Genomic DNA, 16,696 nt, shown 5'->3' with positions numbered 1-16,696 from the left:
GATATTCTGGGTGTGCTACCACACAACTTGACCCTCAAAGTCGGAGCACCTATAATTCTTTTAAGAAATTTGGAGACACAGAGACTCTGCAATGGCACCAGACTCTGCGTGAAGAAATTGCACAATTACATCATTGAAGCAACGATTCTAACTGGATGTGCCAAAGAAAAATACGTCTTCATTCCATGTATCCCAATTATCACTGAAGAAATGCCATTCACTTTTAAGCGATTACAGTTCCCGATTCATTTAGCTTTTGCCATGACAATCAACAAAGCGCAAGGCCAGTTGTTAGCAGTGGCAGGTATCAACCTACTTGAGCCCTGTTTTTCACACACACAGCTTTTCATCGCCTGTTCGCGTGTTGGTAATCCTATGGATGTATCACTAGTGTAGAAAGTTGAGTGCTGACACTTCAATTAACATAGTGACTTGTCTATAGATGGCGTAAATCCGACTCACAAAATTGTTTGATTCCAGATAACGGCTAAACATAAAGTTTATTAATTTGAAGAAACACACAGTATGTTATCACACATATACGAAGAAAGAAGACACGGACACATAAAAGACATCTTGACTCTGCAAGAAACGAAAGCCTTCTCTTTCAAAACAGCGAAAGAGAGGTAAAGAAAAGGCGCGCTCACAAAATGATGTGTTGGCAGATTTATATTGGAATGCCAACACTTACGCACTCTTGCCGACAGCACCACCACAATCCCAAAAATTTGTACATCTACACACCAGATGGAAAAACAAAAAATATTGTGTATCCACAAGTGATTGACTGAAGTTTTTAATTAAAATATTTAAAAATAAAAGGAATTTTTTCTTACTTGATGCAGAAATTTTTTTAATTAGGAAATAATTAATAAGCTATACATATATAATTTTTTTTACGGGGCGAGAAACGTCGCCAGTATCAGCTAGTATTTCATATTTTAATAAAAGGTGGTTGATGACGTAAGCATCATTCAAACCCCCCCCCCATCGATGCTGACATAATACTTGAATGACCCCTTACTGAAAAAAAACTTACAACCCTGCACAGACGCATAATATTCAAGACATGATGGTTTTTTACCTCTGTAGTCTCACATATGATATTATAATTAAGAAAACAACTAAAATCCTGAGTTAATATATTACAACTATATATAACCACCTTATATATATATATTTGTAACATATTTTTTAAAATCCTAATGAATAGTTGGTAAATTGTAACAATGGTATGATGGCCAATCCACAGATACTGCTTTTCAAATGATTTGAGGATAATGATTTTCAAGATCAAAACACATTTCAACAATTTTCCACATCTATAAAAAACATTATTAGAAGAAAAAACTCTTGGATGAAATTAAATGGTTTGATTGTGAATAAGTATTTATAATCAGAGTTACAAGTGAGGATGCTACAGCAGGATGTAACATCTGTAGAATCCCGACCCCTTGAACTTATGTAATCTGTTTCACAGATACGAGCAAAAGATCTGCCAATCAAGGATCATCTGCTACCTCACAGAGGTAGTATGTTGGAGCCTTCAGTTATGGAAAGACGAACAAAGATTGAGAGTGAATGTGTGGCCAATGTGGTCGTACAACATCATGACCAGTTTTTGTACAGTATAAAAAACATTAAAATCATTTAATCAAGAAAATTATTTGTTTCACTGATGATGTTACAATGATGAGAAGTTATTTGTTAAGTCAGAGAAATCTTGTCTGTTTTTATATATATATAATGGAATTTTTGACAATTTTAAGGCTTCCATGCTAGATTTCACTCTAAAGATATTTTAGAGAGCAAATTTTTAATAAAAAATTTTTTTTGATGGGCCAAACATACTATTCACAAATTGCGATCTTTTTCATTCTATTTTATTTATTTTCACTAATGCAAAGAGAAAGGGGGCATAATAGGACATTTCTTCAAAGTGATTAAAAAAAAAGAGTACAATGTTAAAGTTGCAGTGGTCATATGTGAGCACTTGACTGGCTTTGTAACACTTCTAGTGGTTATTTTCAAAGCATTTATTTAACTTTTGCAGCTCCCAAATCTTACAATAATTACCAAATTTAAACAAATGAGAAAACAATAAAATGAATAGATGTAAAATAACATCCACATCTTGAAGCAAACTACTAGGTTAAGATTTCTGAGATGGGGCCCCTTTTTTATATTATTAACTTTATATGAAATTTATATTGTAAAAACCGAAGAAAAAAAATCATCTCCAGTCCACCTAAGTTGAAGCCTAATCTGCCAAACATCTGTAGGCCTATAATTATGGTTTATACATTTTAGAAGTTATTAATATAGATAATATCAGTGGTAGAATATCTACACTGAAGTAAATATACTTTTTTTTTCACATCATTTATGCAAACAAAACATTTGCCTGCATTTAACAATTAAAAATATAGAAATAAGCATTTACAGAATACAGAGCTCCTCCAATGGCAGGACCAATACTCATTCCAATGCCTAAGCAAGTTTCTGTGAAACCCTGTTGAATAGAAAAAAAAAATTACTTAAATTTAATTGAAATTAAATCCAAAATTCTATTATATATAAAATTTAATTCATTTTATTTAATTCAAATTAATAATTTATTAAATTAAAAAAATTATTTTAAAAAATAACAATTTTTCAAGTTTATGAATGAACACACATACAGTAAAACTTTGGATTACAAGTAACTTGGTTAACGAGTTATTAAAAGGAGCTAAAAGTTTTTATAAATTTTGACTTGTAAACATTTTAGCTACATGACTAATGTTACAATACCAGTAGTACCTATACCAAAGTCTTTATACTCTATCTAAGGCATATACACATTGTCTGATGATTGCAACTGAGATGAGGGTTCTTCTTTCTCACTGTGGACAAGACTGTCTCAACAACTTCTGTGACTACGATCACCAAGGCTTTTTCAGGTGCATTTTATTATTTCAATAAAATGCCAAATAATAAAAAAAAATATATGAATAATGTGTATTGATAAAAACCTTCAATAATTTTGGTTTTTATTTATTTGACTTCGATCCAGTTGGCCCACTCCATCCTTAAGACTGACACAGCACAAGTCCATGACTGTCTCACCCTCTTGTTAGGTGTTAATGCAAGTAAGGATTTCAAATTTGAGACCCGGCTCTCTAGTGTCATTCCAAAAATACTTGTTTGTACAATATAAAACAGGAAGTTAAAATACAAATATATATAAAAAGATATATGGGGACAATTCAAGTATTACGTCAGTATTGGGGGAAGGGGGTGAGAGGTTCAGCTTTACTGACTTTTGATGATGGGGGGGGGGGGGGTTGAATGATAATTACGTCATCAACCACTCTTTATGAAAATATGCAATACTCTTAATTATATATGGGACCTTTACTATATTCAGTTCACACCACTTAATGTGATCACATTGAGGACCTTGGATCACATATGGGACCTTTACTATATTCAGTTCACACCACTTAATGTGATCACATTGGGATTCCAGGTTTCTGATAACAATAATGATAATGGCAAACAGTGAACACGCAAACAGCAGGGTCATCTAGTTGTCAACAGAGAGCTCTGAAGCAGTGAGATGTTTTCGGGAAAGAGGGACAGAGGGTATGGAAAAACGATTTTTCCCCCTGCTGTATTATTTTGGTTTCATGATGACAGACACTCAAAATAGTAAAAAGAAAAAAAAAATACAATTAAAAATACTAATTTCGAGAAGGGGGGACAGGGACACGTGTTTCCCTTCCTTGGGGGTCTTGCAACAAAACAAATGATTTTCAGTGCAATAGGGGAAAAGCGATCCTCTAAATTTCTATAATTTACGGTTGCAGCTAGAAGGCTCTGTTCTGGAACTACGGAGAGGTTTTTCCATCTCTCCCATTGTATAATTTTTAGACAGAACAATTCAAATAATATGTTCCAAAATGGGGAAATAACCCAATTAATTATTTGTGGAAATGCTTTGAGAAATAAAAGGGTAATAAATGTATTTTTGTGGTCCAGTAGGGTTGATGTCATGGCCTGGTGTTTGAGAAACACTGCGTTAGGGGACGTGTACTTCACGAGGGCTCTGCGGCCACTCTAGGACAATAAAAAAATATTAGTAAATTTTATGAATCTATATATATAAAATTGATTTTCTGTCTGTCTGTCTGTGTGTGTGTTCTCTATACAAATCTACAATTTTAGATCAATCATCGCCAAATTTTGCATATATACCAAATGGGACCCGACTTGAACGATAGGCTACTTTAAAATTTCGTCAGCCCAGGGCAAATGCCCCAAATGGGCAAAAAACTGTCCGGCAACAATGGTTTTTGGGCCTCAACAATCACTTTCCGAACGTTTCCTTTGGTTACCGTGGTTCCCTAGCAATGCGTTTCAGACGTGTATATGCCTTTACAATGGTTTGTTACTTCTCTAATCCTGTTACTATATGAATAATAGTTTATGTCTTTATAATGGTTTGCCACATTTTCAATACTCCCATTCAATCTATATATATAAAATTGATTTTCTGTCTATCTGTCTGTGTGTGTGTATGTATGTTCTCTATACAAATCTACAATTTTAGATCAATCGTCGCCAAATTTTGCATATATACCAAATGGGACCCGACTTGAACGATAGGCTACTTTAAAATTTCGTAAGAGAAGGGCAAATGCCCCAAATGGGCAAAAAACTGTCCGGCAACAATGGTTTTTGGGCCTCAACAATCACTTTCGGAACGTTTATTTTGGTTACCGTGGTTCCCTAGCAACGCGTTTCAGACGTGTATATGCCTTTACAATGGTTTGTTACTTCTCTAATCCTGTTACTATATGAATAATAGTTTATGTCTTTATAATGGTTTGCCACATTTTCAATACTCCCATTCAATCTATATATATAAAATTGATTTTCTGTCTATCTGTCTGTGTGTGTGTATGTATGTTCTCTATACAAATCTACAATTTTAGATCAATCGTCGCCAAATTTTGCATATATACCAAATGGGACCCGACTTGAACGATAGGCTACTTTAAAATTTCGTAAGAGAAGGGCAAATGCCCCAAATGGGCAAAAAACTGTCCGGCAACAATGGTTTTTGGGCCTCAACAATCACTTTCGGAACGTTTATTTTGGTTACCGTGGTTCCCTAGCAATGCGTTTCAGACGTGTATATGCCTTTACAATGGTTTGTTACTTCTCTAATCCTGTTACTATATGAATAATAATTTATGTCTTTATAATGGTTTGCCACATTTTCAATACTCCCAGTAATGAGGTTTTTTGAATGACATCATAATCATCATCAGCATCGCTTTGATGGTCAGGAAAAGTGTGATTCTCATAGAAATCAGTGTTAAAATTGCCGATTTTACTGTAGAAATGCGAAAATTTGGTGATGTTTTCTGTCATATCAATAATTTTAAAAATTGTATTGAATTCTCGATTTTTTTTGAAATCTTGAGTTCGCTTAGAGATTTACGAAGCCCAGGAGATTAAATATGAAGTAATTTTCCGGACATATATATATATATATATACTTTTGAGTTGGATATCCAGGCAATAACATTAATTTCCACTTTTTATTTATATCCTCTCAAGCATGAAAATTAATGTCTCCGTATTGTCTTTTTATATTCAACTGCATAAATTGATATAGTTTAGGTTGTTTTAAAATCAATTATGGGTCCGTACAGTACATCGAAGAAATTCCACAGCTTTAAGCATTTTTGGAAACAGAAACAGGCAGAAATAGATAACTTGAAGTTCGGGAGGGGGATCGAAATACCTAGCGCCCCTTAAAAAAAAGGAAAAAATATATATATTCGTTTCTATGTTTCTTTAAATCTAGATTTGTTTATTTCATGAAGTCACGCAGGAAGCCGCCATATTGGTTAACTTAGACACGGTTTGCATGTCCCTCAAAGAAAGAGGGAGATATCACGTGATCCAAAAAGGCCTCATTGCAGAAATCCCGGGCAGCACCGGGTATTATAGCTAGTACTACTATAATGAGGTTTTTTTAATGACGTCATAATCATCATCAGCATCGCTTTGAGGGTCAGGAAAAGGGTGATCCTCATAGAAATCAGTGTTAAAATATCCAATTTTACTGTAGAAATACGAAGATTTAATGAGGTTTTCTGCTGCATCTGTAATTTCAAAAATTGTGTTGAATTCTTGATTTTTTTTTTAAATATATTGAGTTCGCTTAGAGATACGAAGCCAGAAAATTGAATATGAAGCCATTAGCCGGACCTACTTTCGAGTTGGATATTCATGCAATAACACATTGATTTCAACTTTACATTTATATGTTCTCAAGAATGAAAATTAATGTCTCCGCATTGTCTTATACCATTCAACTGCATAAATTCATATAATTTAGGTTGTTTTAAAATTAATTATGGGCCCGTAAAACAGGGCTGTCTCAAGAGCATCATGGGCTCTCTGGCCAGTTGGTTTTTCTGAGGTCTTACCAGGTAAATTCTAGAAAATTTCAACCAAATGTAATTTTTGTGAGGCACCTCTTCTCTTGAGGCCCACGGGCCGTGCCCGGATGGGCCCATGCGTTAAGACGGCACTGCCGTAAAGTGCATCGCACGCGAAGAAATTCCACAGCTTCAGCTAAGCATTTTTGGAAGCTTAAATAGGCAGATGGATAACCTGAAGTTCGGGGGGGGGGGGGATCGAACTACCCAGCGCCCCTTGAAAAAGGAAGAAAAATATTTCCATTTCTACGTTTCTTTAAATCCAGATTTGTTTATTTCATGAGTCACGCAGGAAGTCGCCATATTGGTTAACTTAGGTACGGTTTGTATGTCCCTCAAAGAAAGAGAGATCACGTGATATCCAAAAAGCCTCATTGAAGAAAGAAAACCCGGGCAGCGCCGGGTATTATAGCTAGTAAATAATAGAAAGGAGCCAACAGGCTTGTCATAGAAATTATGCACTTTAAAAACTTTGAAAACCATTGGTCCTAATCATGAATTATGATATTTTTTCTTAAATGTACAATACTTTTCATAGATCCCTTGAGAAAGTCTCTTCGTAAAAGAAATTGAAATCTGATCAACTAAAAGAAACTGATCAAGAACTGAAGGAAAAGTTTTTTTGTTTGTTTGCCTTCACTAAAGGACGGCCATTGCAAAAGCAGTTTGACACGTACATGGATCCATGAATCACTGCAAATGCTATAGACCAGCAGTTCTCCTTTTTTGACTTGCAGAACCCTTTTCAGTATATAATTTATATGGTGGAGCCCTCAGGTCTCTTTTTCATTTATTTAGTCACTATGAAATCTACTGATTTATTCTATTTTCTTTGAGCTCCAAGGAGCACCGGTTGAAAGCCGCTGCTATAGACTGATCATGGAAATGTTTGTTCACAGTGGGAAAGAAGGGGTATAAGAACACCTTCTAACCTCTTACATAGTCTTGCAGGCTGATAAGGATAACTTACGGTGGGGAAAAAATAAGTTCGGTTAAACCCTAGCTTCAAAATGCATAAAAAAACTTGACAAAAAAAAAGAACAATAACATAAACCGAAGTCCTGATAACAATAATTTTTTTTTAATGTTATGGTATTAGTTTGTTCCGTTCTTTGCAAAAGTGATAACATTATCTGTGATTTAAATAAGCAGCAACGACTGTATTATTTATGTCATCAGTATTTTGGTTTTAAAACCCAGAATCTCTGATGATAAATTTGATTCTCTCCAATTCTGATTTGAATAAAATCAATCAAAATTTCTCATTTTCATATTTTCACACCCAATTGCTTACCTAATAATTATTCAAACCTTTCCTCTTCCTCCTTGCCATCCAAAGTAAGCTAAGGCAAAACCTCCTCACCCCACCCCTGGGGCTTTATGTAATATTTGAATGGCCCCTTTATTTTCCAAAACCAATTAATCGCATAAAGTGAGGGACTCGTCTGAAGATGGCATTCACAGAATGTTGAAGAGAATTGTATTTAATATGTGTGACTTTGCCTTAATATTTGCCTTTATCATTAATTCCTTCTTTATTATGTCGCTTTATGCTGTATCTTCTGATAAGAACTAAATGCCCTTAAACGTTTACTCATCTGAATTTATACTAGATTGAAAATGCTACTATTAATAATACTAAATAATGTATCTTACCTAAAAATAATGTTTAATTTTAGCAAAGCACACAACTTTTTGAGCCAGTACTTATGCAACTGATAGTTCATGTATAATTAATATTTCATGGCTCCTTTTGACTTTGTTATTGGTGGGAGAGGTACAGTTGTATTATGTAAAACAAAGAAAATATAAAATAAAGACATTTAGAAAAAAGTTTCACTAACAAACACAGTGCCAATATCATCTGGGAATTGATCTATAAGTATTGTACATGAAGCAGTTGTATAAGCAGCAGCTCCTAAAGCCTCAAAGGATCGAATCACAAAGCATAGAATGGTGAATTCTGTAGTTCCATCCACATAATCCAATAGCCTGAAATATGCATAGATACCACTTTTGGTTACTGCGGTTTGAAACATGCATTTATATGTTCATTTTTAATTCTTAAAAAATAACATGGCAACATAATATCATAAAAAAAAATAGGGGAAGGCTGTGTTGGAACACAGTTTTAAATGTGAATATGTCATATATTAATGAAAGAGCCCAAAGAAAGATAGCATGAGGAAAGTAATAATTATTTACCTGATAATGAAAAAACCAATGATGAAGGTAAATAACACAGAAAAACAATTTCTTAACACTCTTCACTGTATTTTGACTAATGAATGCAATATTATCCTTCAGTATTTAATTTTTCTGTGTTATTTGCCTTCACAGTTAATTTCCTTATTACTGTGAAAAACAGTTGTTCCCTCAGCTATGCATATTTTCAATATCACAATACTATTTTTTCTCCCAGTTTCAATACATATTTATTACAATAAATGAACTAAGAATGGTAGTTACAAATGTTAGTGCATTATAATTATGGTCAAACCTTGTTAAGATGAAATTTAAAAACACCAAAAATACTTCATACTAACTGAATTCCGTATTAACTGACAAAAAAGTGATTTGATGTCTATTGTGAGAAATATTTAATTTGCATCAATCATTTGTAATAAGCAAGTTAGTCTGGGCAAAGTTTGATTGTATACCTATTAATATATAAAAGAAAATCACACACGCACACAAACGCATTGTAGTTATTCTCTCAAATGAATATTGCAGTAAAACAACTCTTTTTTCAGACACCTGCGGGACAAAAAAAAATTGGTCCATAAAAGAGGAGTGATCACTTATCAGGGGTTTGAAATGCATACTTTTATTATGTAAGGGAAATCATTATTTGGCTTTAAAAGAGTGGTGATCGTTAAGGGGGTTGTACTGTATTTGCTTTTCCTTGACCACACACTTCTAAAACTTGCTAAGACAGACACAGTCAAATCCTGTTATGAAATTCCAAGAGACCAGAAAAATCACTTCATTATAACGAAATTTCGTTATAAAGGAATTCCAGGCTTTTGCATTGTTCGCATGTAAACTTATCCGGGAGATTAGAAAAGTGCTTGTAAAAATGAGAACTTACCTATAACGGTATTCATAACAACGGGATTCAACTGTATATATGCTAATCTTTTATCTATGACAAGATAGTTTTAATACTCCATGTTTGTAATCCTATTGTGCCACCTGATAGCTTTATACTGAGATTTGATTGATACAATGAATCTTCTTTGCAATGAGATATTAAATGCAATGATACCTTGGCTAATGAACTTTTTGGCTAATGAAGATTTTGAGGGGGTTTTGCTGCCTTGGCTAACAAATATGGATTTGGCTAATGAAGATTTTTATTATTATTATTTAGATTTATTACAGATTTTTCAGACTCATTTCAGTAGAAGAGTGTGAAAAGAAATTTTCTTTTAAATTAATGTCGCTAACATCTCATTAATTTATGTCCAACTGGAAATCATTTTAAGAAGTACCTATATTCTGATGTGAATACATTTTTTAAATCATCTGACAACACTGGATGCATACTGAAAAATTTGCGCAATGAAATGCTTTAAATTCTCGTATCTTAAGAACTATTCAGAATATACTCATGTTTTTGATGTGTGCAGATAGATCTCGTTAAGACAAATCCAATCTGGTTTTAATATCTTTACTACTACTTAATCGTGTGCATGCACTTCATACACATTCTTCTACGGAATTTGTAACGAATCAATACATGCCAGAATGTGTGTGTGTGTGTGTGTTGAAACCCTAACGTGATATTTGTTTCTGTTAAATGCTTGTTATGTGTAGTGCTGCTATCTGCCATCAATTTTTCAAACTATGAGTGAAGTGTACTGACTGAATAACTGTATCGTTGTAGGCCTGTTGCTTTCTGTGGCAAGACTTTTTGATGGGAAGATTGGCTTGCATTTGCGCCTTGAAGTTAGGAACCACAGAAAACCAACTTCACCGTCACTGTGGCAACCATGAGGTTCGAACCTGGGTCCTTGCAATGTGAGTCTGTCACTATGACCACTACAACTGCCTACCATCCTTACCGAAACTTAATGAAAATGTTGACATTGTAGATAAGATAGTCTCCTTGGGCATTTGTAGGTGAATGAAGAGAATTTAGAAAAGAATTACTTAAAGAAAACTCAAAAGATGTAATGATAGAAGATCTAGTAGAGCTAAAAAAAAACTATATCAAGAAAGGGCCATCAAAAAGTAAGAATTTTCAGAGGAAGGAAGTAGCGAAAAAGGAAAAATTCCAAAGAGAGATAAAAAAATGTTACACTCTGGCAAAAGTTTCAGCCTTTGGCCAAAAAGCAGCATCCAACAAAGCTGAAATAAACAGACTGCATGTCTTGGGTGGAAACAAGTGCATAACTTGCTTAATTCCCTTCAAAACATTTTAAAAAATAGAGTGGTTCAATTTATATTTGGACAGAGATTTTAAACTTCTTCTCCTGCAAAGAGACACATGCCAGATTGTGAAAAAGAATCAGCTTTTGACAGACTTACCCTGAATGGACTTTCAAGTTCTGGAAGAAGACACATTACGTAAATAGTGCAAAAAAGAATTCAGTTTTTTATCCTTTTTTAAATCGTTTTTCATTCAGTTGTGAAACTGTCCAGTTCTGCCTTTGGTGAGTTTGTCTTTTTATAGTGCTTCTTACTGTTTTATTAAAGTTATCTTCAAATTTTGGGCTGAACTCGGAACGAATTAAATGCCTTTCATAGAAACCTATGAAGAATCATGTTTCTGCTAACGCCCGTAATTTTGGAATGAATCATCTTCATTAGCCGAGGTACCACTGTACAGTGGATCCTGCTCATAATGTTCCCACTTAAAACGTTTTACTGCTTAGTAAGACTTATTTTTGTGGTCCCAACTTTTCCTAATACTCATCAAGATTTCCTGTTTAAAGTGTTTTTTTCTGCTTACAATGCTTTTTTATTATAGCTTTTTTTGAAAACCTTATAAGAGGGATCCACTGTATTTTCTTCACAGCGTTGTTTAAAAGTTATTTTTGGATTCAAGCCAACATATTTTCATGATGCTCATCTTTTCAAACATTTGCACCCTTCCCCATTTATGTAAGAAAATGTTCCTGGGTAGAAGTTGTCATTTCTGTATTTGCTTAACCTGAATAATTATGAAAAGGACAATTTTCCTCAAACTTTGCTTTTGTGGTAAGGAGATCAATATTTGTGAATTGTCATATACCATTGGCTGACAAATAATTTAACTGACAAAAACAGTACTTTTCACATGGATAAAGCATATTAAAAACTGATATGTCCCATCATATGCTTCTATATATGTTTATAAGTAGGTTTTTTTTTTCTAATATCGCAATACAGATTAAACTAACAATTTTTAATTAAATTTTACATCATTGACACAAACATTCAACAATATAATTTAAAGTAGAAACAATGTATGCTCAGAAGTTTCTTTATACTCACCCAAATAGAATGTTACAGACTCCAGCAAAGGATATGCCACAAAAGAACATGTACTTAGCTCCAACTTGTGGTATCTGAAGAAATAAAATATAAAAGTTGACAAAAGAGGGGTTCAACAAAGTTGGAACATATAGCATTGTGGTCAGCAATACATGCACAGCACATGGCACATGAACTAAATGAGGCCCTCAGAGAAGTTTGGTGGTGCCAAAAACCTCCAACCTAAAGTCAAAGTTGCTCATAACGAGAGAATGTCAGAGCTGTAGAATAGAAACATGAGGGAAAATCAAGTTCATATTTTTAATTTTTACATTCAAAATTTATTGGAAAATCTATACAGGGTGATTTAGAAAAGATGGGAAAAACTTTAAGAGGTGATAGTACACACCAATACAAACAATTGGCATTAAATAATGCATGGTTTAACATAAAACATAAATGGCTGCTAAGCAAATGTGAAAATGGAATTCCTGTTGAAATTTATCGGGGGAAAAAGAACACCATGCATGCAAATGTAACCTGGGGAAGAAGAAACTGTATGCAAATCTGCATCATAGTGAATAAAAGGCGCAAACGCCAGCACTGTGATGTTATTCCAGCGTGCAACCGTTCTAACAGTTGTAACGTACAAGATAATGGCGCACTTTAGTACAAATACAAATACAAAAACAACGCCACAACAGGCAAAACACCCAACGAGGTGACTGAAAAAGCAAACATGCATTTCATTTACGGAGCTGTGGTACTTCTGTTTGCAGCTCTGTAAATGAAATTCATGTCTGCTTTTTAAGTTGTGTGTACCACTAGCTAGCGTACATCACGTTTCATGTTAGACCATGCATTCTTTGATGAAAATTGTTTGTATTGGTGTGTACTACCACTTCTGATAAAGAGTTTCTCCATCTTTTCTGAATCACCCTGTATAAAGGTCCCAATGAAAGTCCCTATCATTAATATGGGGGGGCATGCCTACATTGTCATCCACTCATCTTTTTATGATTTAGTATGTGTGTGTGAACAAAAAGACAGATTAAGGTCAATTAAGGCTCCCAGGCACAGAAGAAAATATTAGGTCCCTTGAATTAGAAAAAAGTGTAAAGTTAAGGTTTTGCAGGTCCCTTAAGATGTTAAGGGGGGGGGGGAACCAGTGTGCTCGCCATTAAATCCGCCTCTGTGGACAGAGGATTAATTCAAATTTGATGCGGACCATCCAATTAATTAATAATTGGATTAATTTAAAAAATGAATAATTAAAACACCAACATGTACAGTATTTATCAGCATAACTGCATAGCCAGACAGAGGGATCTTGGAGACAGAGGCATATGCAAGAATGACCTATGGAGGGGGGCATACCGAGTTTGGGGGGGCACAAAGAATTTTTTCCAGCGAATTATTCATATTAACCTTCAAAAACATTTTGAATTAATAGTGATTAAGATAGCATATAAATGTACTTTCTTTCAATGCTTCAATCCTTTTTCAAAAAGATATTTAGAAATACTTTTAACTTTTGATAGCCTTGGTCGAGGGAAACAGGCTACTATGACCCTGCCTATGCCTCTGATGGAGACCAGCCTCCAAGATCTTAAAAATCAGGGATCCAGATTATACTTCATATTTGATCACAACAGCCTATGATTGACTTTATTCTAATTTTTTAGATTTTGAAATGACATGACATGCAAGATACCTTCCGACATAATTGGAAATTAATACGTAACACTAGAAGGGTCGATACCGGTCAAAATGGCCGGAGGTTGATTTTTCACTATAAGATCTCAATTTTCATAAGTTTTGTTCATGTTTAAATGTAGATATAACTGTAAGTAGGTAACCAATAGAATATAGAAACTCTGAGTTTTCTAACTAGAAATTTTGTAATTAAATTTCATTTTTAACCTCTTTGCTTCAAGAAGCACACATATGTGCATACCTATTTTTTAATGGTTTTTTGAAGTTAAGACTTGGGAGGGGGGGGGGGGGAGTGCATAAGACTACCTAATCATTAATAAGTTAATTAATTTAAATAATTAATTAAGTTGATAATTTTTTACCTTTCTCTTGAAAAGGACATTTTGATATACAATAAACACATATCAATTGAAAAAAAATTAATGAGGAAAAGTCGTATTTTGGCTCAGGTTTGAGGGAAATATCTACCAAAAAATTCCTTGTTTCATAACTAACAAAAAAATATTTACACTCTAAACATTATAATTGCAGTTGTATTCGCGCATCACACTTTCTACACTTTTCAATGCCTTTGTTACATTAAAAATACATTTTCTCTCCACACATATATTTTTCAGGAATTGAAAATTTATTGCTTGTTTTGTTATTGTATAGTGAGACCTGGCATTGCTGTCTTTTTCTTGGTACAGCAGCGCTTATTATTGTAGTTAGCAAAATTCTGATTCCTCAACAAATAAGGGTCCTTTAAGCTTTTTAGCTGACTTCAACGAGAAAATTAAGTTGTTTTTTTTCCACAAATCGACCAAGCATTTCTCGAGGCTACATTGAATGTTGGGGAAAAAGGCATGGGCCAACAATATGTGCACAAAATTGTTTCGAGCTATCTGATAAACACTGTACAGTGGAACTTTGGTTAATGAGCTTAATTCATTCCGTGAACATGCTTGTTATATGAATTTCAATGTATGGAAAACTCTTTAAGTCGACACATGTTTGGCTTAACTCTGCTTAGGTCGACTAAGATTTTTGTCCCTTTACCATGACTGGTTTTTGCAATTGCCCATGTGTCACTAGTTATAAGAATTTTTCGACATTGTTCGTGGGTATTTCGACAATCTTTTGTTTCTTTGTTCTCTATGATCTGTCCCTTTTATGAGTTGAGGCGGGAGGTCCATGCTTGTGAAGATTGAATGTTTGAATCTTCTTGACCGGCTATCATTTTAGTGGCGTTTACGGGAAAGGTCTTTCATTCTTTTCATGGTAAAAAAATGGATATTGTCAACATCTAATAGGGATAAAAATTTCATCCACTGGGAGTTTCGATGTCTGTTGCAGAGAATGTTTTTGGCGGAACAAAGTTTTAGAAAATTGTTTTCTTGGAAAAGGAGTAAAAGAAAAAGAGCTAAAGTCTGTGGTTAGATGCTGAATATATCATTTGGTTTTCATCATGAGTATCGGACGGCCGCGAATGCAATGGCTCCATGCGAACTTCATACTTTAACTTTAAAATCAGAAGTTAAACTTTGAAAAAAATAGAATTAGGGAAAAACTCAGAGTGAACTCGCCAGAGAATATAGAGTTACATGGAGCCCCATTTCAACATTTGGTAAAAATGAGGAAAAAATTTTGTCAGCATTTGAATCTTATGAACCAAGCAGAAAACGAATAAGAAATCAGACTTCAGCCATATAGAAGAAGCAACTCTTTTGTGATTCAAATCCGTTCGATCTCACTCAATCCCATTATCAGGGCCAATAATTCAAGAGAAAGCAAAAAATTTCGCAAAAAGTCTCAATCAAGGTGATTTCACTGTAAGCAGTCGATGGTTGACCCAATTCAAAGAACACCATGGGATTGTTTTTAGGAAAGTTTGTGGAGAGAGCGTATCTGCATCTCAAGAAACTGTTGAAAATTTTAAGAATGATATTCCCACACAAATGATAGGAGAGTATAAAGATGCAGATGTGTTTAATTGTAATGAGACCGGTTTATTTTTTTTAGGTTTTTGCCTAACCAAACTTTTGCCTTCAAAGAAGAAAAATGTGAAGGATGTAAAAAACACAAAGATCGTTTGACAGTTCTCTTGGCAGCAAACCCTCAGACAGGTTAGAAAAATTAAAACCATTTAGTTATTGGACAATGAAAAAAATCACAGTGCTTTTAAAAATGTTGAAACTCTTCCTGTGGACTGTGATGGCAACATTTGATCATTTTTGTCGCACCACGGTCATTTTCTGCACACGAGGGCTAATTAGACCGGGACCTACAATTTATTGCCGATTCCGAACGGCAGGCTTGTTTTTTATACTCGTCGAGAGGTTGGTGCGATAACCCCTCGATGGGGGACTCCCTGCGGTAGCAATTTTTTTGCTGCGGTCAAATCACCGTTTTCTGTTGCACCCCTGTGTCAGGAAAGTTTTCTGACAAGGACGAACCAGGTATCGAAGTGATGGCAACAAAAAGGAATGGATAACATCAGAGATTTCCAAACACCAGATTGAATCACGCATATGATTGAATACGCATGATTACAATGCGAACCCTGGTTGAAGAAGCTAGATAAAAAAATTTTCAAGTGAGAAAAGTTTTATTTATTTTGGATAACTGCACTACTCATATCCAAAAATATATGTGGTTATTTTTCATGGGGTAAATTTTTTTTATACGTTTCGATTCTATTATGAAACAACCCCTGAATCAAAATTAATGAAAATTAGCATTTTATTTAATGGAATTGTTTGAATGTGTATAATTGTGTACACAAAAGCGATTGGACAAAAGTTTAGAGTGAATCACATTTGAAAAGTGAGGGACTTCTCACTTCTCTTCCTCAGAAAAAGATACCCTCAATATAAGCTCTTGCTGTTACATGCAATGGAGGTGCATCAGTTCGTCTATGGTCAATTGCTAGCCAAGCAGAATTTATATAAAAAACAAGCGCACATTATGATTACAATGTGACATCTAGTTTCGTATAATAGTCAAGCTCAATTTTTCCAGTGAGGCACACGGACCGGAGA

At 34.3% G+C, this 16,696-nt stretch overlaps 1 protein-coding gene across 3 annotated transcripts in view; it reads right to left on the bottom strand.

The window, feature by feature from the left end:
- LOC149083237 (MFS-type transporter SLC18B1-like) overlaps positions 1-16,696 on the bottom strand; it is a 201,983-nt gene that overhangs the window by 135,440 nt on the left and 49,847 nt on the right. For all 3 annotated transcript variants that reach the window (XR_016193225.1, XM_089236451.1, XM_089236452.1), the window contains exons 4-6: positions 11,982-12,055; positions 8,345-8,492; positions 2,444-2,512 (exon numbers count right to left, since the gene is read on the bottom strand). Coding sequence is in view for 2 of the 3 variants with exons in the window: in XM_089236451.1 (XP_089092577.1) it covers positions 2,444-2,512; positions 8,345-8,492; positions 11,982-12,055 (291 nt within the window). In the remaining variant the exon portion in view is untranslated. The remainder of the gene's footprint in view (positions 1-2,443; positions 2,513-8,344; positions 8,493-11,981; positions 12,056-16,696) is intronic.

The sequence above is a fragment of the Pholcus phalangioides genome, unplaced genomic scaffold (genome assembly GCF_987345545.1).
Source record: "Pholcus phalangioides strain wild (caught in Gottingen) unplaced genomic scaffold, Ppha-v1.0 ptg000009l_1, whole genome shotgun sequence".
NCBI classification, from domain to species: Eukaryota; Metazoa; Arthropoda; class Arachnida; order Araneae; family Pholcidae; genus Pholcus; species Pholcus phalangioides.
Note: the sequence above shows the minus strand (reverse complement) of the source record. Positions and strands in the feature narration are given on the sequence as shown.